This window comes from Scatophagus argus, chromosome 13 (assembly GCF_020382885.2).
Source record: "Scatophagus argus isolate fScaArg1 chromosome 13, fScaArg1.pri, whole genome shotgun sequence".
In the NCBI taxonomy this organism is placed as follows: Eukaryota; Metazoa; Chordata; class Actinopteri; family Scatophagidae; genus Scatophagus; species Scatophagus argus.
In genome coordinates, this window is record NC_058505.1 from 12,733,304 (window position 1) to 12,755,168 (window position 21,865).

Sequence of the window (21,865 nt, forward strand, 5' to 3'; positions counted from 1 at the left end):
TAGTGAATTTATGTGCAGGAGTTTATTGGATACAGGTGATCACTGGTTAAAATGTGTAGATTTAATGACAGGAAGCTACTACATCAGACCAAACCTTTGCAGTTATTTGACATTTCACACCCTGAAAGTAAGCAACAGACAGGAATCAGCCTTCACCATGCCTTATTGATTTATAAAAGCTTCATACAAATCATCAGCTTTTTACTGCTTGCACCATAGAAATTTCAGCCTAGAAGTTTTGATTGGCTCCATGCCACAGACATAATCACAAAAACATTTCTGTCTTCGGCTCTTTTAACCCCTGTACAGCCAGACGATGTTCGGACCCATAGAATTCTATTTGTTATTTTAAATTCAGATTTGGAGCCCAAAGTTGCCAGTTATATTAAATACATCAAATGCATATAAAATGATGCACCACAGTGCATCCATGGCATCTACTAAAATATAAACGTAGTCATTTACCCGCCATTTATAGCTAGAATTTAAATGTACATTTATTTCTTTTTATAAAAACAAATGCCGTTAAAAACAGGGAGCCTAGATTTACAGACAGAATATATGATACCATCAAGCAATGAGGAATTGGTGAGGAAGATGATTTTTCCAATCCTGTTTCAGTCTTGCTTTGGGAACACCGAGGCCATGGTCACAGCAAGTGCACTTTAAAACTACAGCAAACACTCTGAGTAGCTATGTTGTCAGTGATTAAAAAGAGAGAGAGAAACAGAAAGAGAATGGTGTATCAGTTTACAGTGTAGTCAAACAAACTCACATTGTTTGGCTTGTTCGTGGTCTGTGCTAACCACAGTGCCAAAGACGTAGCAATTCCTGAATTAAATGCATGCGTCGTTTTCCTGTGAATCCCTCGTGTTTAGATTGGCAGTCTCAATCCAGCACAGGAATGGCAGACTCCGCTACCCCTGAAAACACAATATAAGCAGACAATTACTGAATATGAATACATTTAGGTGCTACTGCAGCAAAAAACACAGGCTTACCGTGGCCTAGAGGTTGGAGAAGCGGCTTGTGATCGGAAGGTCTCTGGTTCGATTCCTCCACCGGATGGGCAGGAAACATTTGAGTGTGGTGGAGTGATAATGTCCCCACCCTCCTTTATCCAGCTGATGTGCCCTTGAGCAAGGCACTTAACGGATGGGTTAAATGCAGAGAAGTAATTTCCCAGCTTGGGATTAATAAAGCAACTTAAAAAAAACAGGATTTGATTTCATGTAAATCCTATAAATTTAAACTTAAAGGGAAACTAAAGAGAAAAACTAGGTGATTCAGGGTGAAATAGTTTTAATCTCAATGTACTTTCCCTTTGACAGCCGATCTGGCTTTTAGTAATTACTCTACGTCTATACAGTCTCTTTAAGCTATCCACCCAGCATTTTCATGCTTCTTACATGCAGACAATCACATATCCAGCTCTACCATTATCCTTCCATTAGACGGGTGAACGAGGCGCTTGAAGGCACAGCGACTCACTTAGACTCAACTCTCTCAACACCTTTTCACACTGCCCCTCCCTCTCGCCAGCTGTTAGGCCCATCAGTCATATTTACTCTCCCCAGTATCACTTCGTTGAAGCCAAAACATGATAGAGAAACTACACAGTGAGATGCCTGCTGGTGGCGGTTAATTAAGGCACAAGAACGTGAGACAACAAGGGAAAACATATTGGATGGCTGTCTGCTTTATTTTCTTGGTCTGTCCTCTTTTTTTTTGTGTGTGTGTGTGTATGCGCGTCTTTCTTCTCAGGATCAGTATCTGTGCCTGTCAAACCCATGGCATCGGTCTTAATTATTTCCTGCTTTCCTTTTTGTCAGTGCTCTTTAAGAGGCAGCAAAAAACACTGTGCGATGGAACCTTATAAACCCCAACCTTAAAATTGCAAAATGTAACCCATTATAAAAACAATTCTGTGATATGTCATTGCACTGAAACTCTGAGACGCAAAACAAGTCAGCAGCAAACGCATCATCAGCATCCTCATAAATGACGTCTCTATTTTGGCCAGTCAGGATCCATCATGTGTCCTTGTTTTTTGACCTAAATCAGTGGCACCACCTGAGGTCCAATTAGTCCTGATAAGTTTTGTGTGACTCGCACAGACTGCTGGAGTCTCTGTTTACTCCACCTTATACTGCGCTGTGCACTCTACGTTGTCTGTATACTGGCAGCAGGTACATAATATATTGCCTTAGATATCATGAGGACAGATGGCATTCAAATAAGTACAGCAGTACTTTACATTTCAATAAAGATAAATGTAATAAGTTTTTTTTTTTAATTTTTACTACATCGGTACATGACATTTTTTTTTATCATGCTGAAGTACTGTACATTTTAAATGTTATTAATAATGTTACTTTTATGGGTTATTTATTCTGTTGTTCTGGTGATTTGATGGAATATGTGGTTAGATTTAGCTAATCTCTGTTCACTTACGTGGGAATCAGACTATTTACTGAAATGTTGCAAGTAGAGTACATATATGCAGTTAAGAAACCTTCAGTCTTTCATAGAAAAGAAAATAATAAAATACAATCATTCCTCTGTGCTTTTTCCTGCCTTGTTATGGGACATCAACACCTGCAAAAAAGTCAAGTGGTGAAAAGTCACTTCTTATGCTGCAATAAGAGAGAAAGGGAAAGTGGGTGAAAGTATCCTGCTCATGCTTGTGCCAAGTCCGTAGGAGATAATCACCCAGAGAAACAGGATTAGGCTAGTTGACGGTGGGATTAGAGATGTGGATAGGATTACAATCTATGGGATCAAATTAGCATAATACATGCGAGATTAAATCTGCAAATGCAAACCAAATTAATCATCTGCACTGGTGGCTATTACTTGGCTGTTGAGGATTTTTTGTCTGCGTGTGCCTACAATCCATTTGTCACAAATCCAAGAATGAAGTGAACGCTGGGCAGATTCTATTGGTAGTTGGTAACTGGTGTTGACCGTTAGAAAAGGCAAAAAAGGTAGCCGACATCAAAGAAAGGTGTATAAAAGAGAAAAAGAGTAGTTACATCCATCTGAACTTTTTGTTCATCTTATGAAGTTTTAAAATGCATTGTACAGCTGTCAGCTCTGTGAGTGAAAACAAAGGGACAACAAAGATGGAGTCTGCATAAAAGAGAAGGATGGGGGAGACATGCAGTACACTTTTCTTAATTGTCTGTGATTTTTCCTGACATTTAGGTGGCAGTCTAATCCCCAACTCCATCTATAATTATTTTAATACATACATCGTTAATATGTGGCGGGAAATCATAAAAGTACAAATGCTTTTGATGTAGGTAACAAATGTCGGTCCTTAAAAGAACTAAGACAAAGTCTAATCATGAATTTCACATGTCACATTACTCACCTTTCAAGTTTTAAAATGGCTCATTAAGATAAGATAAGCAGGCATTGATCCTCCGCCTATGAGGCCTCCAGACACTGAGTGACGGGCACACCTCAGTCATTTGAGAAGCAGCTGTGGCGTTTTTGATGCCTCACTGCTGCCTGGGCCTTTTGATTTCTGATTTCTTTAGTCTCTCTCACTTGGAAGCAGAGCTCAAAGATGATTAAATGAGCATTCCCGGGCTGCCTCACGTACTCACACTACGAGTACTGGATGGCTTTCATAAAGTGCTTCTGCTCAAATCGATACCTGCGTGATTGCTCTGTTATTACTGATAATGAAAAGTATGGAACTAACCTTGTTAGCCCTCACAGGAGAAGAGGCAGCAGTGCTGCACTGAAAGGAGACTGTAGAGAGAAACCGGAGTGAGTAAAGTCACATGAAGGTGTGTTTGTGGAAAAAGAGAGAAAGAGATAGCGAGAGGCTGGTAGTGGGATGGGGGCATGATAGGAAAAAAAAACAGAGGGGTCTAAGTTTGGATCCACGGCCCCTGTGTACGTGACATCTGACCTGAGGCATTTCTGAGAACCAACACCCTCTCAAGTGTGAATAACACATTGCCGTGTGCGAGTGTATGCGTGTCTATATAAATAGTTAAGTCTGTGTGGCCTCTACTGTGTCTAATACATATGTGCGTTTGTGTTTCAACATCAGCCGAGGCTACTGTCATCTCCAGTTAGCACAGGATTTCTCTAGATTTTGAAAAATCCACGCAGGTTTTCCGTCCACACAAGCATCATATTTGTGGCTAAACTTATCGCTCTCTGTGTGAGGTTGTAGCTCTGCCTCCAGTCTATAATCCCTTTCTCTCCATTGTTGTTTGGTGAGGGTGGTAATGCGTCACTGGGGGCTTGTAATCATTATCATAGATTAACACCACCCCCCCCCCCCTCCTCCATATCTCCATAAGCTCTCCGCTGGTCACATCAGTTCCAACCTCTAAGCCGTGCAGCGTGGACGTACTGTGTGCTGGGAGTGCCAGTAGTTAGATTTATACATAATCACAAGGGTGACGGTCTGATATGCAAGCCACAGCAAGATCGCTGAGGTTTTTGTCACACTTTTCACACACATTACTGCTGTTGAATTTGTGGTTAAAAACAAAAAGGGAGCGAATTTTATGTATTGATTGTGAACTGCTGATTGCTTTTTTTTTTGTAGCAAGATAAGGCCACGTCACTGCATCTGAGTTTTCTCTGGTTTTGCTGCGCTTCATTGCTCGTAATTTGCATGCTACTTCACTTACCATCAGGAAGTTCCAGTTTGCCTGCCATGTAAAACGAGCTGCACACAGTCAGTGTACTGACTGACTTGATATGTTTTATATTTTGTTGCATATTTGAGTGCACAGTAGACAAAGAGACCAACCACTGGGCCCGGCCCTTTGAGTCTCTGCGGCTGTCCAGCAAAACAAAGCTTCATTCACAGCATGTGTGAGGAGAAAGGGCTTTCATCTCTGTGTGTGTTTAGACAGAAGTCACCGGAACGCGGGGCAGAGAACAGCGAAGCATCACACCAGAACCCGACGCTACTGAGTCTCAGCCCATAACATCACACCACAACACCACAGCATCAAAGATAACAACGATAAGATACAGTGCAGCTATGATTTTTACTTCACATTGAAAGCGGCTGGACATTATCACATGCAGGATACAGACATATTCATCAGCAATGCTTCAAATTAGTGATATAATACAACCATACAGTTTCTAGGTGTTAATTGGTCCAACAAAATGACTTTACAGATTTTTAATTCCTGATTTCAGTTAATTTTTTTTTTTTTTTTTTTTTTTTTGCCACAGGAAATTGAGATTGTTAGTTTGATTCCCAATACATTTTAAATGATAGTGATGCAAAATAACATGTTTATGCCACAAAAGCTTTCATTTATTTTTGTGTTTTTTAACACATATTGTAGATTTAAGGCAAAACAAGTTTATTTGTAAAGCACCTTTCAGCAACCAGACGATTTGGAGTGCCTTACAAGACATAACAAACAGTATGACAAGATATAAAAGAAACATAAGATGGTATTAAAAGACACCTTTAAATAGGAGTTTTACTTGGATGTTGTTCCAGATATGCGGTGAATAGAAATTGAATGCTGCTGCTCCGTGTTTTGTTTTGACCCTGTGGACAGTAAACGCATCCCAGACGACTCATAACGTAGTAGCAGATCAGAGATTTATTTTGAAAACCAGTTTTGAAGGGCTGAAGAGTCAAAAGGTTTTGGACACCTCTGGTTTCTTGGATATATTTTACGCTAAGTAGCAGCCAGATTTCCTTCACCTTTCCACGATTTCACTCTTGCTGCACATTAACACATCTCGCCGTATGCTTCACCTCTTCCCCTTAAAAGGATGGGACGCGGCCCTACCCAGCATTCTTTATGCATTGGTTCATTGTTTGCTTAAATCCCACACAGTCACAAAAGCAGGGCGTGTGTCTACGGGCAAAAGACGGAGAGTTAGAGGAGAGAACATCAGGGTGGGACATGTTATTCCAACCTATCATTAATCAGCCTGCACAGTAGCCAGTGGGATTATTGTTCCCTGTTTGGCCTGGAGTGTGGCAAGACTGATCTCCCCAGGAGCAACACAGACTCCCACTATTAACATAAAAACTCAGTACAGAGTGATTTTATAAGAAGGCAGAGGAAGTTCTTGTGCTGGAGGAGCATGTTGAGAAAAACAAGGCTCACTTCACTGTAGAGTTGGCAATATAACATAGTATTTTAAAAGAAAGTGGGCTTGGTAATTAATTGGTACTTAATGGTCCTTTTTAAAAAACAAATAGTTGTGATATATATATAAAAATTAATAATTTAGAAATAAAAAGGATTTTACAAAGTGAGATCTAAAACAATTGGATATTTCCCTACTTCATACACAGTAATACTTGTTTTTATCTGTCAACAAACAATTTCCTGGAAATATTATTATTTAAAATTGAATTTAAATTTTGTCATTTCGACAAAACGATATTTTCAGAAAGTATAGGCTTGTGCTTTCTTATTTTTTTTTTTTGCTTGTAATAACTTCAGCCTGCTGCTCTGACACACAAAATAAAACTGAGCATCTGAAATTAATGAATAATTCTGAAGCTGCTCGCCTCCTAATATAAACAAGAGAAGTAACAAATCATTTTCTTCACTGATCACATTGTCATCAGGTTTTTGTTTTTCACTGTGACATGAAAAATGTCATGTGAAGCCTTCTGTTGGTCTCAGCTTTGAATTCCTCAATGTAGACAAAAAAAATCAGTCAGTGACAAGAAATGCTGAAGACGATATCTTTCTCATTCATCTGTAGTGAGAATCGGCTTGTTTTATGATGTCACACAAAAGGAAGGCCAGGACGCAGATCAGAGAGGGGTTGTATTTGAAGTCTTTGAATTTGAAGAGTTCCTGTATCTGCCAGCAACGGGGAAGATTCCAGGAAATCACTGTGTTGTTAGAGCACGAGTGTCTGTCTGCTCTGTTGCTGTGGACACCGTCTCTAGCTGCTCCTCAAGGCCACCAATGTCACAATAACAGCCACAAACATGATGTGACAGGGACGGAGTCCTCCTCTTCCTCCTCTTCCTCCTCCTCCTCCTCCTCCTCTCTGTCTGCATCTCATCTCATGCTTTCTCAGTTCTTTCTCTCTCTCCTCCGTGCATGTGATGACCCACGCTAATCACTTGTTCTGCAAGTTCTACAATTTCCCTGACGCAGCCCGGCTCTCGCTATGGAGCCGCTGTGATTCCCTCTCTTCCACCCGCACAGCCTGACATTTCCTCTCCTGGGATCTGATCTCTTGTTCAAAATGGTTGCCAGTCTTGATTGATGGCCTTTTTTTTTTTTTTTTTTCAGTCATAAAATTACCCCCCAACCTTAACACCCACGTATCCTCTGCTGCAGTTGTGAGTCCAGTGGTTCAATAGACAGGGTCATATGGGGCGAAGGCAACATGATCCCTCCATGACCCCCCCGCACACACACTCGAACTCACGTAACACAAACATACACTCTCACCCTGTCCTTGCTGCATGCCATTGTCACTCTCTGGATGAATGCTATTCGAACCTGCTGTCAGCTCCTCTCATCTCTCTCTCTCTCTCTCTCTCTCTCTCTCTCACACACACACACACACACACACACACACACACCTCGGTGTTCTCAGTGTCAGAATTCTTCTGAATGCCAGCTGAGCTTACATGCATACTTCACAACAACCTTCAAAGTTACGCTTCTGTTGAATTATTGTGTAGTCAGTTAACATCCTCCCACCCCCTAAATTTCCATCAAGTGGATTGAAACACTTAATAAACACTTATTTTATTCCACACTATACAAAAAAATGTGACATATTTGCTATGTGCTTGTATATTAACAAATGTAAAAATCTCAACTGGAATATAGATTTGCACTAGGATTTAAAAGTAAAACATTAAGATCATATAAGTAATATCTTACGTCAGTTCGCTCCCTTCCCCCACGATTTTAGAAGGACACAGACAACTGATAAGCTCCAATGTGCTCCTGTCTGAAAGATAACAGGGTCACACATAGTGGAGACATGGCTGTAATCCTTGCATTCTGTATTTACCTGTCTTGTGCAACACAATCTGAAATAATTTTGAAAGGAGCGCTAATGAGAACTTGAGCTGGTGACTTCAGACAAGTGGACTAAACAAAATATCTTAAAGAGGCCCCTAAAGCCCCCCCCCCTCCAAGGAGTTCCTATCTCCCCCTACTTTTGCCTTGCACCTGTCTGGTGCTCCAGTGTCTGTGAAAGTGCAGGAGATGGGAAACGGGACTGAAGTCATGATTGAGTATAGAAATGAATCCCAGTGGGGGCAGCTCAGTCAGCATGGGAAAGCACAAGCTTCTGCAGTCAGCTCAGGGCTGAAAGTAAATACATGTCTTTCCTAAACCGTAGCCATGTTTGTGTATGTGTTCGCCTGACGCATATCTGCCACCTGTTACATGAACATGACCCTGACGTGAGTTCATTAATGTGTATGCATTCTAACTTGCATAAGTATGTGCGTGTATGTCAGACTTCTTCCTACACTCCCCCTCTTCAGGCTGAATGTATCATTTGATACTCAAAGCAGGCAGCAAAAAGGTATCCCTGTCTTAGATAATGATTCACAGACTTTGAAGCGTGACCTCCTGTTACAACATATCAGCGGATCACATGAGTGGACAGTATTTATAGCATTAGTTGGACACGTAGCCTAGCTAAGCATTGAGACATCGAGACCTCCTGGGGCTAGCACACACACACAAACACGCACATAGACACGTCCCTGTTGGGACTGACAGAAATAGCAAGTTGTTAACAATTAGTGTCAGACTCAGACCAGACCTAATGTGAATTTGAGTGTCAGTGACATTGAGCTAGCAAAAAAAAACAACGAAGCATGCTTTCACTGGGCATATATTTCCTCTGTGAAAGGATACACACCCATTTACATTATTTTTAATGCCGTAATGTTACACATAACAATGTTGATGATGAAATACCATAATATTAACTTAGTTCATGACGAGACTCAGAGTCTACAACCATGCTAGTGGCTCTGTCAGGCTGTAATTAGACACATGCTAACATACATATAATGAATGAGGTTTAGTAATTATGTTCAGCATGTGCTACACCATAGTTAAATTTTAGCACGCTGATGTTTGCTAATTAAAACTAAAGACAAGTGACATACATCTGATGGGAATTAGTTTTGCAGACATATGGTCATGATCCAAAGTGTGAGACAAGTTGAAATTTTGGTAAGATGATGTTACTAGATGGAAAGTCAGATGTTCACCAATGTTTTTGCAATTCACACTGAAGGAATGTCTGCACCAGGTTTTATAGCAATCTGTCCAATAGTTGTTGAGATATTTCACTCAAAATCACAAATGTCAAGTTATCAGCATTCAGTATCTGAGAACTATGAACTTTTCATTTCATCCCAATGCATCTAATAGCCATTGAAACATTTCAGTCTTTACCAAATTCTTGTAAGGATATCATATTTCCAATGTGAACGTAGCCTAAACTACCATACCCTTCTGCGCACCTCCTTCAGGGCCGTTGTTCCAGGGAGAACTGCAAGTACCTGCACCCTCCTCCCCACTTAAAGACCCAGCTTGAGATCAATGGCAGGAACAACCTGATCCAGCAGAAGAACATGGCCATGCTGGCCCAGCAGATGCAGCTCGCCAACGCCATGATGCCTGGCACGCAGCTACCGCCTATGGTGAGAGGACACACACGTATGAACACACCACAGCTACTGCCCACGGTGAGACCACAGACATGTAAAAGCGCACACATGTACGGCTCCTTCACTGTCTTCGTGGCTCTTTTAGCCTCTTGACTTCTCTTTCCACCAGTCCCTCTCTTTTCTCGTACAAAAAACTCACAGTTTGTGATTTGTGTGTCATTTCATCCATCTGCTTTTTTTTTCTTTATGGCTCTCCTCCAGCCCATGTTCTCGGTGACGCCAGGCCTGGCCACCAACGCCAGTGCAGCAGCAGCTGCAGCCGCTGCCTTTAATCCCTACCTGAGCCCCGTGTCCCCAGGCCTGATGCCTCCAGAGATCCTGCCAAGCACCCCTGTCCTCATGGCCTCAAGTCCCACCGTCAGCCAAGTCCCTAACGCTGCTGCTGCAGCCCAGAAACTGCTGAGAACAGATAGACTTGAGGTAACACACAGACCTCTTAACATTTTGTTTCAGGGCAAGGATGCATTATGAGGTGTAGAATCGGCCCACTCCTCCCAAAAGGTTTTAGGAAAACTCTAATAAACTCTACTTCATGATGTCTCTCTCTTAGCGGAGTAGAGCCGCCCAGGATGATAATGAGCTTGTAAACAGGAGAAGTATTGTTAACGAGTGGTTTAACAAGCATACGAATAGCGGCCCCCTTTACTGGTCTTACATAAACTGTTTCTGAAACTGAATTGCAATATAATAATAGCAGGTACCATTATGCAAAGTATAACCTAATTAAAAGAAAAAAATAAGACCAGCAGAGGTTCATAAACTGTAATATTTCATCAGTTTATTATGTCAAGTGCATTTCCAAGAGTTGCTTTGTAATTAAGAGTTGTTTACTTTCTTGGTGAACCCACTCTCACATAATCTGCCTCATCTAATTCCAGTGCACTTTGTGCTTTTGTATGGTATGCTTCACATAGCTCCATTAGACAAACACAAGAGATGAGCCTGAACTTGTTGAATATTTATTTGCTTGGAAAGATCTGTAATGATTTTCATAGCGCCACTGGTAGCGTTGTAGCAGCAAAGCAACACATTCTTTCCAGCCAAGAAAAACTCAGCGCTCCTGCTCAAAGCAAAACATTTGTTGTGGTAGCATTGCATTCTGGTATACTGAGGCTCCCAACAGCAGAGAAATTATTGCTTCTTTCTACTCTGCTGTGGTTGGTGGTATGAAGAAGAAAGAAGCCTTGGCTCTACGACTAAAAAAATACATTTTGTTGTTGCTCCACTGGAAGTATCAGAAATATCTCAATATCGCTTTTCTTCATAATTTTTTTTTATGCTTGTCCACAAAAAAGAATCACAAAACCACACAACAGATGCAGAATTGCAAGGTACATCATCAAAAAGCAGTTTGAAGTGGAGAATTCATATTGTAGAATGGGTTTCCTCATTTAAATAATACCAGGAAAATTAAAAAGTGAAGTCTTAATGCAGCTGTTACCTTCGTCATGTCAGTTGAGCACATGTTTGTTTAAGTTCAACCAGACACTGCTGACACACTCGGAGCAGAAAACAGAGTGGAAAGAAGAAGAAAGTGCTGCCCTCTGGTGTCCGACATGCAAAATTTTAAAAATGTCTCTGAGACTCCAACAAACCCATTGCAGTTTATTTACAAGGAAAATCATCATACACTTCTAGGTTTATTGTGTTGACCTGCAGAAGCTTTAGCATAGCCTGGATCTTCCTGTATTTGGAAACATTTCTAGTTAAACAGGAAGTGCACTGCACAGGAAGGAAGAAGATGTTCTACAAGGGGAACATGATCTTACAAAGCATTTTAATCTATTTATTGGACTGCTTGTCTCATGCATTTTTAAGTTTAATGGATGTTTGTAACTGTACACCCTCTATAATGACAAAGCAAAGGCTTGATGAGTCATATTTAGTATATTCATATTAAGACAAGTGCACAAAATTGGAAATGTTCTACATGGAGATACTGTTTTGCTGTGTCCGCACGCCCTGCTTAATTTGCAGAAAGCTCTGTGTCTTCTCAATATTTCTTTTCCTCTCATTTTCTGTCCAGGTGTGTCGGGAATATCAGAGAGGCAACTGCTCTCGGGGGGAGAATGACTGCCGCTTCGCCCACCCCGCAGACAGCACCATGATCGACACCAACGACAACACCGTCACCGTGTGCATGGACTACATCAAGGGCCGGTGCTCCCGGGAAAAGTGCAAGTACTTCCACCCGCCAGCCCATCTGCAGGCCAAAATTAAGGCTACCCAGCACCAGGTGAACCAGGCTACAGCCGCCGCGGCCATGGTGAGCAGTCTGCGTATGCGTGGTCACACTCATTCACACCCACACAACAGGCTAAGGAGCAATTTTGAGGAAGCTATCTATTATAAATTCTTTCATGCAGTAGGAAATTCAGTATGTTCTGTGGCTCATACTCACATTCATGTTTGAAAGCTTCTCACCCTCCTGGTTGGTATTATGCAGGTTTTTTCAGTTCTGCTTTTGCCAGGTCAAATTTCAAAGGTCTGCAATTTGGTATGGGTAAAATCTGCTTTGAACAGGATGATATGAAGAAGGATCGGACAATAGCACATTATTCTGCGTATCTAGTTTCTTCTTCCTATTCTGACAAAATAAAGTGATTGTCCTGTTCCTTGTTCATCTCATCTCAGACCACAAGCAGAAAGTCAGTTCCTCTCTCTCGCCGTCTCTCATGGCCTGGTCTTATTTGTGACACTGTTGTTTCTGTGCTTCCTGTCTATTACTTCTCTTCCTCTTGACATTGTTAATAAAGGGATTCATTGTGCTTTCAGTCCTGTCTCACAGTAACAGCACCTGTTAATAATAGTAGAGCTACACTTGTCTGTTGATCACAGTGTTTCCTCTGTGCTCTTATTGACATAGCGAGGGCTTTGGGGTGAATCTTTGTAATGTGACACTGACTATGATGTGCACAGTGAAACAGAAACCTGTGATTTTTGTATCATATTCGGTCCGATACGATTACTGAGAGCCACTTTGAAGTAATGACTGAATAATATTCTCATCGCTATATTCATTCATCTTTGTGTGACAGTAACTAATGTAGATTGGTAGTTATCATTGATTATTGATGATCATTTAACTGTGTAGCGGTAGAGCTAGCGTCCACACTGTGCATGCCTTAGTCCTGTTATCCCCTTGTATATTGCATTCCAATGATTTGTTTTTTTATTTGTTTTTGTTTTTTCTCACCTATACCCAAACTGCACTGCTGCCCCCATGATGCACCTCTGCTTGCTGGTTTATGTTAATGCGCTTGAACCCCATTGGCCCATTGCCATCATGTGCTCGCTGCCTGCTAATTAAGACTCAGTCGGCTGTCAAATCACTGAAGCGACCCCTCGACGCAACCTTTGACCTGGTACTATGACCTTTCACCTTTTAGCTTGGCATGTGGCTTTGTTGTAGAGCAGTGTTTTAACCAAAGATACTTAGCTATTTTTGTTGTCGTTGTCTCAGTGCAATGTCTGTTTTTTCCTCCTGTTGATCTGTCATTATTGCCTGTGATAAAATGATTGTGGCTTCCTGGGTTTACATTGTATCCGACAGCAAACAACTCTCGTCGTATAGAAATCACCTCAAACATGAATTCATATGTGGAATTTGTGATGAGGAGCCACAATCAGTTCATCACCTAAAGCCTATTTAACAAAAGTCAGTGAGGGCTAGGGAAGAGGAGCTTCTATAATGGTGGCATGGCTTCAGTCTTACGTCCAAGTCAGTGGTCAGTGTTGTGGAGCAGCTCAATCAAATGTTTGCATGTCTATCTGTGCTACTAGTGCATGTCAGATGGATAAGGGTGGGGCTAAGAGGAACAGTCTTCAGAACCATACAGGAGTGATCCCATCATAACAGATGATTACAGTTCAAATGATAGTTCACTCCGTCATCAAATCTTGTCACAGATATTCAAACCTCAGGGGTGGCCTCACGCCAAGACAAAATCCCACACTCAGAGCGTTTTAGGGAGTAAATATTGACACTAGACAAATACTTCTTACCTGACTCATGTCCCTTGGCCTGAGACCATTCTTGACATTTGTCTGAGAGTGAACCATCACTTAAACATGGCTTACACAGTTTATCATGGAGCTAGCAGTGCAGCCTCCCTTTGTGCTTCCTACCTGTTCCACCTCTTGTTAGCAGCCTTATTGTTTTAATAGTTAATGCTTGCTTATGTTGCATTTAGTCAATCCTAGGTCTACACAGTTAACAATCCAAGTAAGCTTCCTGATAAAGTATTGAATATATGAATGCTTGTTAGCCAGTAGCTCCAGTAGGCACCATGCTCCTGCTTGTGTAGTACTTGTGTCAGACTGCTGCTTGCTTGCTACTGATGATATGATGATATTGTTGATATTGTTGTTGTTGTTGTTGTACACACAAGGATGTTGTGATGCTGTGATCATATGATGTCCCCTAACATATGTATCTTTTTTGTTTTCTTTCCTGTTTTTTGCCTCTTTCCAACACACCCTCTCTCTTTTTTCCACGCACCTCTCTCTCTCTTTCTACCTCTGTCTTTTTTTTATTTTTCCTCTCACTGACCTGCCTCCGTCTGGCTGGGCAGGGCATCACCCCTAGTGTCATGGCTCCCCTGCCCAAGCGGGCAGCCCTGGAGAAGGCCAATGGGGCCTCTGCCATGTTTAACACCGGCATGCTCCAGTACCAACAGGCCCTGGCCAGCATGCAGTTTCAGCAGCAGGCTGCTTTCCTTCCATCAGGTATGGCTCCCAAAGTAACCACCCAGAGGATGCCTGGATCGGTCTAACCTGGCTCCTGCTTGGCTGGGATTGAGCAAAGTGGTAGATTGCAGTACAGAGCAGTTTGTTTGTGGACTATTTTATCAACTTTTGTTAGTTAGAGGTAACTTACATTGATATTCAAACATAACTCCTATTGATTCATGAAAGGCCAGTGAGGGTCGAACATTTGTATCTCAGAGTGCAGCTAAAAAGCTAAGAACGCTTCAACAAATTTGTACCTTAAGCTTTGTATGGCATTGCATGGCCAGTAGGTGTTAAGATAGGTTAGAATGTCTTTCTGCCTACTAATTGCCTTAATATAACTCCACATAGCTACAAGCATGGATGTGTGTAAGAGAAAGGGCAGAGCTTGTTGAGTAGTTTGTTATATTAAAGCGTGCTTGGTGTGGTCACTCGTATGTTGATGACATACCATTGCTGGGGCTTTGGCTTGGGCTAGGATGAACGGGGCTGGATGGGTTCGTTAATGGTGTCTTATGCCTCACTTCGGCGACAAACTGTAGTCTGGCTTTTGAACACTATCTGCTGTTCTCCTCACTTCTCTCTATACAATGTTTCATACTTAAAAGTTACAATAATCACCACACTGTCGCTCTTGTTGTACTATGCATCGCACTTCAGACAAAAGTTTAGATTCATGCTGCCATTCGATTAACAGTTTTCCTTGTGATGAGTTCACCACTTCGCCATTTCCAACCACTGATGACTTTGTCCAAGAGATATTAACCTTTTTTCCCCCCCTTATCTCTCCCCTCACTCTAACGAACCTTGTGATGGGCTGTTTTGATTTCTCCTCCCTATCCAATCCACTTCCTGTTGCACTGCATGATGGGCAGGCTCAATATTGTGCATGACACCTGCAACCAGCGTTGGTAGGTCCCAGCTTTAATTCTCCAGTTATGTGTAACCACATGTTTGTGACTCGCACGTCACCAAACGGTCCACTGAAAGTTACTGCTTTGACTTTATGGTGACTCGATGATTTTTAAGTGAAGATTTGGTGGCCTGAGAGTCACTGTTTTGGTTGCTTAGAGATACTTTTTGTGATTTGAAGCATAAGCAAGAGTCCACATAAGGAAAGACTAATATTGTGATATTTAAATGTTGTTTATTACCTGTATGACAACTGTTATTATTGAGAATATTAATTTAACTGTTCTTTATTCTGTTAATCTCTCTGTGTACACCTACTGTATATTGCTTGACTGCTCTCAATCTCATGCTTGTTCTAAACTTGGCTTTTGGCTGGTCTAACCTGACACCTATTGAAACCCTTTGAAAAACATTTAAAAAAAAACGGAGGGAGTTCAATTATAACCTTCCCCCTTATATCCTCTGCCTTAATATCTCTATTCTTAAGACTCATGCGACGGCACTTTTATTATTATTTTTGTATGGAACAATTTAAAAGTAAGCTCTTATCTGGTGTTTGCCAATGAAATACAGTGCGGATCATTTAGTTACAATAATACAGACAAATGTGGAAGTAAGTCGCTGCTACGGCTTCGGTGTGTCACATCAAGCTCTCACATCACAAGACCTCGTATGAGTGTCGGCAGAGGGAAGAAAAGGGAACCAGTTAAATCGAATCCCTCTCTGACTCCCTCTCTGTACTTCTCCTTCCCTCATTTGCCTGGTGTGTATGTGGCTACACTGCTCCTCTGTGTAATTTTGCTTACATGATTTTCCCTCCAAAAAAAGTTCCCATGATGCACGGTGGTACTCCGGCCACTGTGTCTGCAGCCACCACATCTGCCACAAGCGTTCCCTTCGCAACTGCCTCCACCAATCAGGTTTGCACCTCCACCTCCACCGCCTCAGTCTCTCTCTCTTTCTCTCTCTCTCTCTCTCTCTGTCTCTCTCTCTCTCTCTCTCTCTCTCTTTCTATCTATCTATCTATTGTCTACCTCTCTCTCCTTCATCTATGTCTTTCAATGCACCTGGACGATCTGGGGATGCTTTTGTCATACAGCGAGGGGTGGGTTGGGTAGAAGGCGGTACTCCCTCTTGTTGGCCTACACTATAGTCCAACATGTATACACATATACTGTAACATTTTTACGATATTTATTTCCATTTTAACTATAACCACAACAGTCATACATTTCATAGATTATCTATCTGTCTTTCTAAAAAAAGCATACTGTATTGTATATAATGTTTGTCCTCGTTGTAACCTCAATTTTTGTCCTTTCCCATTTTGAGGACTCTTCCTTATCAAAGTTGACTACCAACGAATACATGCAATTGGTATGTATGAGGTAGTTTTTTTTTTCACAGTTTTTAGAGCAGTTTGCACAGCTTGTGCAACAGTTGCTATCTGTGCCCTTTGGTGCTTTGCTTTTTTTTTTTTTTCTTTTTTTTTCCGCTGCTGCTTCAAGCACGTAAAGCAAAGCTTTACCATGTTACACGTGTTTAAAAGACATTTTCATTATTTAAGTCAGAAAAGCTCTAAAACCAGTGTGTAAGAAGATTTGCAACATTTTTATTTCTGTTCTGTTGATAGCATTTTGTATGCAGTTAGCTACATTGCACAATTTCATAACGCCAGTGGAAAAAACTTAGGAAAGTGTAAGTTAAATCACCATGTTACTAGATTTGACCCAGGACCAGTTTTGTGCTTTTTATCGACGTGTGCAGGTCAACAACATGGAGGACTTAGATTTGCATGGGGGAGCCACCTCACTGACAGTTTCCCTTTGCCCCCCCCTCATCACTCCCTCCCCTTCAATCCCTCTCCTCCCCTCCCCGCTGTCCAGAGGTGTCTGTTAACTGTTATTGACATGTCACGTCTATTAATGAATTCTGCCTTAACTATAGCCAAATTGCTTTTTTCTGTTTCGTCATCTTATCTTTTTCCAGTAACAAACTCATCAAAATGTGGTTAGAATGTGTTGATCTTTGTTGTCGGCCAACATCCGCTTTGAGTTTTTTCAAGTTGGGTTGCTTCCTTTGATCTCTCTCTGTTTCTTTTACCCCCCAGATTCCAATAATATCTGCAGATCATCTGAGTAGTCACAAGTACTTGACTCAAATGTAGTTCCTCTTAAGAACAGTGAGTTCCTTTTAAATCCTCACATTCTCTCTTTTCATTACAAAGCCTGTTTACTTTTGTGTTGAATCAGTTAAGCAGTGGATCAAGATTCATTTGATTTTGTGTGCACATAAACAACACCCTTTCTGTCTATTTTATAACAAATGCAGTTTTTTTTTTCTTTGAAATTCGTCTTACAGATCAAATGAATGTGTGCTGGCACCGTCCAAGCCAAAAGAGTTCAGCCTTTATGTACATAACCTTCAGAATGTCAAGCAATGGGATAAGGAGGCTCTACCATCTCTCAGCCAGTCCACGACGATGGTCTCATCACACGTGTAAACATCAAGGGTGCAACACATGATCTGTGCCATCTTCCCACATATCAACGTCAAGAAGAATTTGTTGTCAAATTCAACGTCCAGCCGAGAAAAGAGGATATCTTGGTGTCAGGGTCAGTGTGTCTCTCCCTCAGTGGGGGAATGTTCGCATTACACCTCTGTGTCCGACTAAATCATAGCACTCAATTTGTTCTAATTATTATCATTACTGCACACACAGAGGGTCAGGAGCATGGTTGCATAAAGCAACATCCAGTGCTGGTACGTTAGAAGACCAAGATCTTTCTTTCCTTTTTTTTAATTGTTCTGCTTTATTTTTTTTTTAATTGATAGCCATATTTCATAGTTTACAAGTGAAATGCAAACATGCACCTTGAATTTGAATTGAAATCTAAAAGGCACAATGATTTTAACAGGGGTTTTATTCGCCAAAAGAATTAGGCATGTACAGTATTGTGTTTTTACAGCTACTAGTGAAACTAGATGTTGAAATGAGGGTCTTGGACATATGAATGTTCTGGGTAAACCAACATACCTGTGTACCTTGAAAGCACAGCCAGGCTAGCTTTTCTTACCTTGTCATGTGCCATCAAGGCCATACAGCTAAAATCAGAGTGTTATCTCAGCAGTGTTATTTGTTTACCGAAGGTAAAAGTTTTGTATGGCTGTTTTTGTATTGTTTTGTTTTCATTAATCTCCATTGTGAGTGGTTGTTGTTTTTTTTCTTTGTTTTGTTTTTTTTTTTTACTTTTTTGGTTCTCTAATTAATCAATTTTAGAAGTGGGGTTCTTGTCATTTTTTTTGTTAATTTTGATGGGGTTTTTTTTCTTTTAAAATTAAAAATGGAGGGTTTTTCTATAGTTTGTCATTACCTCTTTTAGTGTTTGTTTTTGTTTGTGTTGGGATTAAGTTGTTGCTAAAGTCCCTTGACTCTAAAGCCTGGTGAAGTAGAGGGTGTAGCTTCAGTTGACGTGTTACCCTGTTCGCCCTCTTTTAAAGAGGAGTGACTCTAAAACTGTGTCTCCAAGAAGCACTGTTGAGCCATGTGTTGATGGGAATTTAAAACAACAGACCCCGAAGGTCTATTAGGTCATTTAAACCACATGTGCACTTGAATGATTGTTTGTTTGGTCACCCTGTTTTAATTTCACAACCCATCTTATGTAAACTTTCAAGACATGAACATTGTCATTCATGTGTTGATCCGACTACAGAAACCAAAGCAGTTTTATTTTTCTCAATCACTTTCACAAGGGTCACAGACGCATCTCTCAAGAGGCTTGAACAATTAAGGAAACATTTTAATCATCTTTCGTTCATCTGTCAGTTTTATAATCACTTCCCTTTTCTGTTTTCACACAGGTGTGTAGTGTCTTTACCGATTGTAATGCACCTAACAAAGCCTTAGATTACAATTAATGGGTCTCAGCCCAATAAAATGTACTTTCAACTATCATGCAGGTAAAGAACACCAATGATGTTTTATAGTTGTCTCACATGCCGCTTATGATCTTTTTTGTTCTTTCTCTCTATGTAAAAGTAACAATTACTCTCTTAAATTTCATTGAACTTATGTGTTATGTACTACTTAAGGATTTGAATCTATTTGAGGTAGGTAGTTTTAATTTTTCTCTTTTTTTTGCCTTACTATATATTACTTGACAACATTGATATAGCCGTTGTAGATTTTGAGGTAGTATGACATTCATAACTTTTTCAAACCATATAAATGATAATGTGTTGAGTCAGTTTTAAATATTCACTTCATTCATATAGCTGGATGTCTTTTTCAGTTGATGTTACATTATCAATTAATTTTGTTGATGAAAGACTTTTTTTTGATACAAGGAATGAGATCGGTTAATTTGCTGCCACTGCAGCATCTCTGAGTCAACAGAAAAAGCCTAATGTTTTAACTTACTTAAATTTTCCTCGTAACATGTCAAGATCATGTTTAAAAATATATTGTATTGAAATATAGATCCATGTTTTAGAGTAAAAATTATTTTCTACTGTATCCATTTCAAAAATATGTACTTTTGTTTGAATATTTCTTAAGTTTGCCCTGAATGTCAGGCCAAAACGAGCAGTGAGATTGACGGGTGTTTGGAGGTTGGGTGGATAGTAAGATTAGCAAAGCGAAGATTTTTCCAGACTGGAAAAGTCTGAAATGCTGCAGATGATGAGTTCTAACCTAAGGGACGAAGGTTGACTTTTTGCACTTCTGTATATAGTCAAATGAACAGAGAAAAAATGTGTATCATATTGAGATATTATTTTGAATAAAAAAAGATCTATAATTATAAGGAATTTTGCTAGATTAATTTAAATTCTTAAATTAGAAGACCAGCTAAAAAAATTGCTTGCAAAGAAGGGCACTAGTTTCTTGGCCAATGCATTCAGAGAAAGCTATGCGCTTTTTGTCTTATTTTATCAGTGGCTTGTATTGCCAGGGAATGTTGTAGGGGATTAAATATCCCCATGTCATGCTAACTCCACTCCGCCTGTAGGATGACATATCCAATAATGTCCTTATATCATTTGTTGGACTTGGTCATGCAATATTTCTGGTCCCATGGTACAGTTGATACATGAATCTATCAAAATTGTATTCTATTATAGTTTGATTTGACTGCATGTAAAAGTACAAACGTGTAAACAAAAGAAACCGCGTAGCTATGTAAAGAATGACAACACATTCAGATTACAGAATACACAATAATACGTTTTTCTTTTTCAAATTATACATACAGTAGATAACATCCACAGTGGGGGAGAAATAATACTTCAAAAACAAGCCATCTTACTCTTGTGTAATAAAAATATTTTCCAAGCAGACATGTTATTTAAAGAATGGTAAAATAGTAGCACTCATCCACCCCAGATACTTTCTCATAGCCATATAGTTACAGTTTACACTGACTCACGGGAAGTTGTTTCTGCTCTCATAGCTGTGCACTCAGCAGGTGAAGGCTCACCAAATGCATATTGGGCAAATTAGTCTTTGAAATGAATGTAACAGTCACCGGTCAAGATGTTCCTGACTTGAGGCTGCTGTATTGTGGCTACAGAACCAAAGCACCATTTTCTCCAAACCAGATTGTTAGTCTCCTGGCTGCAGCCAAGGTTTCTTTTCCCTGCTGAGGGCACGTGTACGCTTTGACTGCTTTTTACTTGTAAGTGCAACCACCAATTATGTATTTGCTAACAGTTGCAACACAATAATGTACTATTCTGTCTTCAGATTTGTTTATGCACATTTTATTGTTGCCATAATTGACTCTTGCTGTATGGATGAAAAAAAAATCTGAATAAAACAATATTTGATTTGCTCATGCAACACTTATGTGGCCGCTGTCTCTGTGTGTACTGGATGTGTGGGTCAAGTTTGGACATTTCAATGCGCACCTTAAAGTGCAAATATTGACAGTATGTCACATTGATGGCCTGTAGCTGAAAAACTCATCCGCTATCTGTTACAGGATCTGTTGCAGGTCAACATGCAAGTATTTATTTCCCATTAAGTTTTGGCCCTGCTCATATGTGAAGAAGAGAATTTAATAGATTGTGTTCAGTATTGTTTCTGAATTTCAGTCTCATGAGCGGTTCTTGTCTCCTTGAGGATGCAGTCTCAGCAAGACTGGAGCAGCCCCGTAGAGACTGATGAAAGACAGACGTCCAAGGTTAAACTGATTGTGCTCAGGGCAGTTTTCATGGGACTGTGTGCATTAATTGGGTCAGAAGTGATTATAAAAAACAACAAAGTTAGAGCCCGTTTGAACTTGCGACATGTTTCCCATTGTACATGTAACATTTTGACAGTCATTGAAGTGGTATTCAAACTTTTACTTAATTGAGAGTACTAATACCACGCTGTGAAAGTACTCCATTACAAGTAAAGGTCCTGCATTCAAAATCTTAAAAACTAAGCTGGCATTATCAGCAAAATGTTTTTATCAAAGTATCAAAAATACTCATTGTGCAATAAAACCTTCCCTTTCCGTGTTTCATTATTGAATCTGATGTTTT

General features: G+C 40.3%; 1 protein-coding gene across 27 annotated transcripts in view; it reads left to right on the plus strand.

Moving 5' to 3' along the window:
- LOC124069224 (muscleblind-like protein 1) overlaps window positions 1-21,178 on the plus strand; it is a 40,185-nt gene extending 19,007 nt beyond the window's left edge. For 7 of the 27 annotated variants that reach the window (XM_046408122.1, XM_046408147.1, XM_046408119.1 and 4 more), the window contains 10 exons: window positions 9,494-9,709; window positions 9,893-10,111; window positions 11,718-11,957; window positions 13,003-13,056; window positions 14,266-14,419; window positions 15,298-15,333; window positions 16,163-16,254; window positions 16,667-16,711; window positions 17,445-17,516; window positions 17,696-21,178. In XM_046408122.1, coding sequence (XP_046264078.1) covers window positions 9,494-9,709; window positions 9,893-10,111; window positions 11,718-11,957; window positions 13,003-13,056; window positions 14,266-14,419; window positions 15,298-15,333; window positions 16,163-16,254; window positions 16,667-16,711; window positions 17,445-17,501 — 1,113 coding nt within the window. In that variant the 3' untranslated portion in view covers window positions 17,502-17,516; window positions 17,696-21,178. The remainder of the gene's footprint in view (window positions 1-9,493; window positions 9,710-9,892; window positions 10,112-11,717; window positions 11,958-13,002; window positions 13,057-14,265; window positions 14,420-15,297; window positions 15,334-16,162; window positions 16,255-16,666; window positions 16,712-17,444; window positions 17,517-17,695) is intronic. The other 20 variants (XM_046408126.1, XM_046408128.1, XM_046408129.1 and 17 more) reach the window with 20 other exon arrangements.
- Window positions 21,179-21,865: the final 687 nt, after the last annotated feature.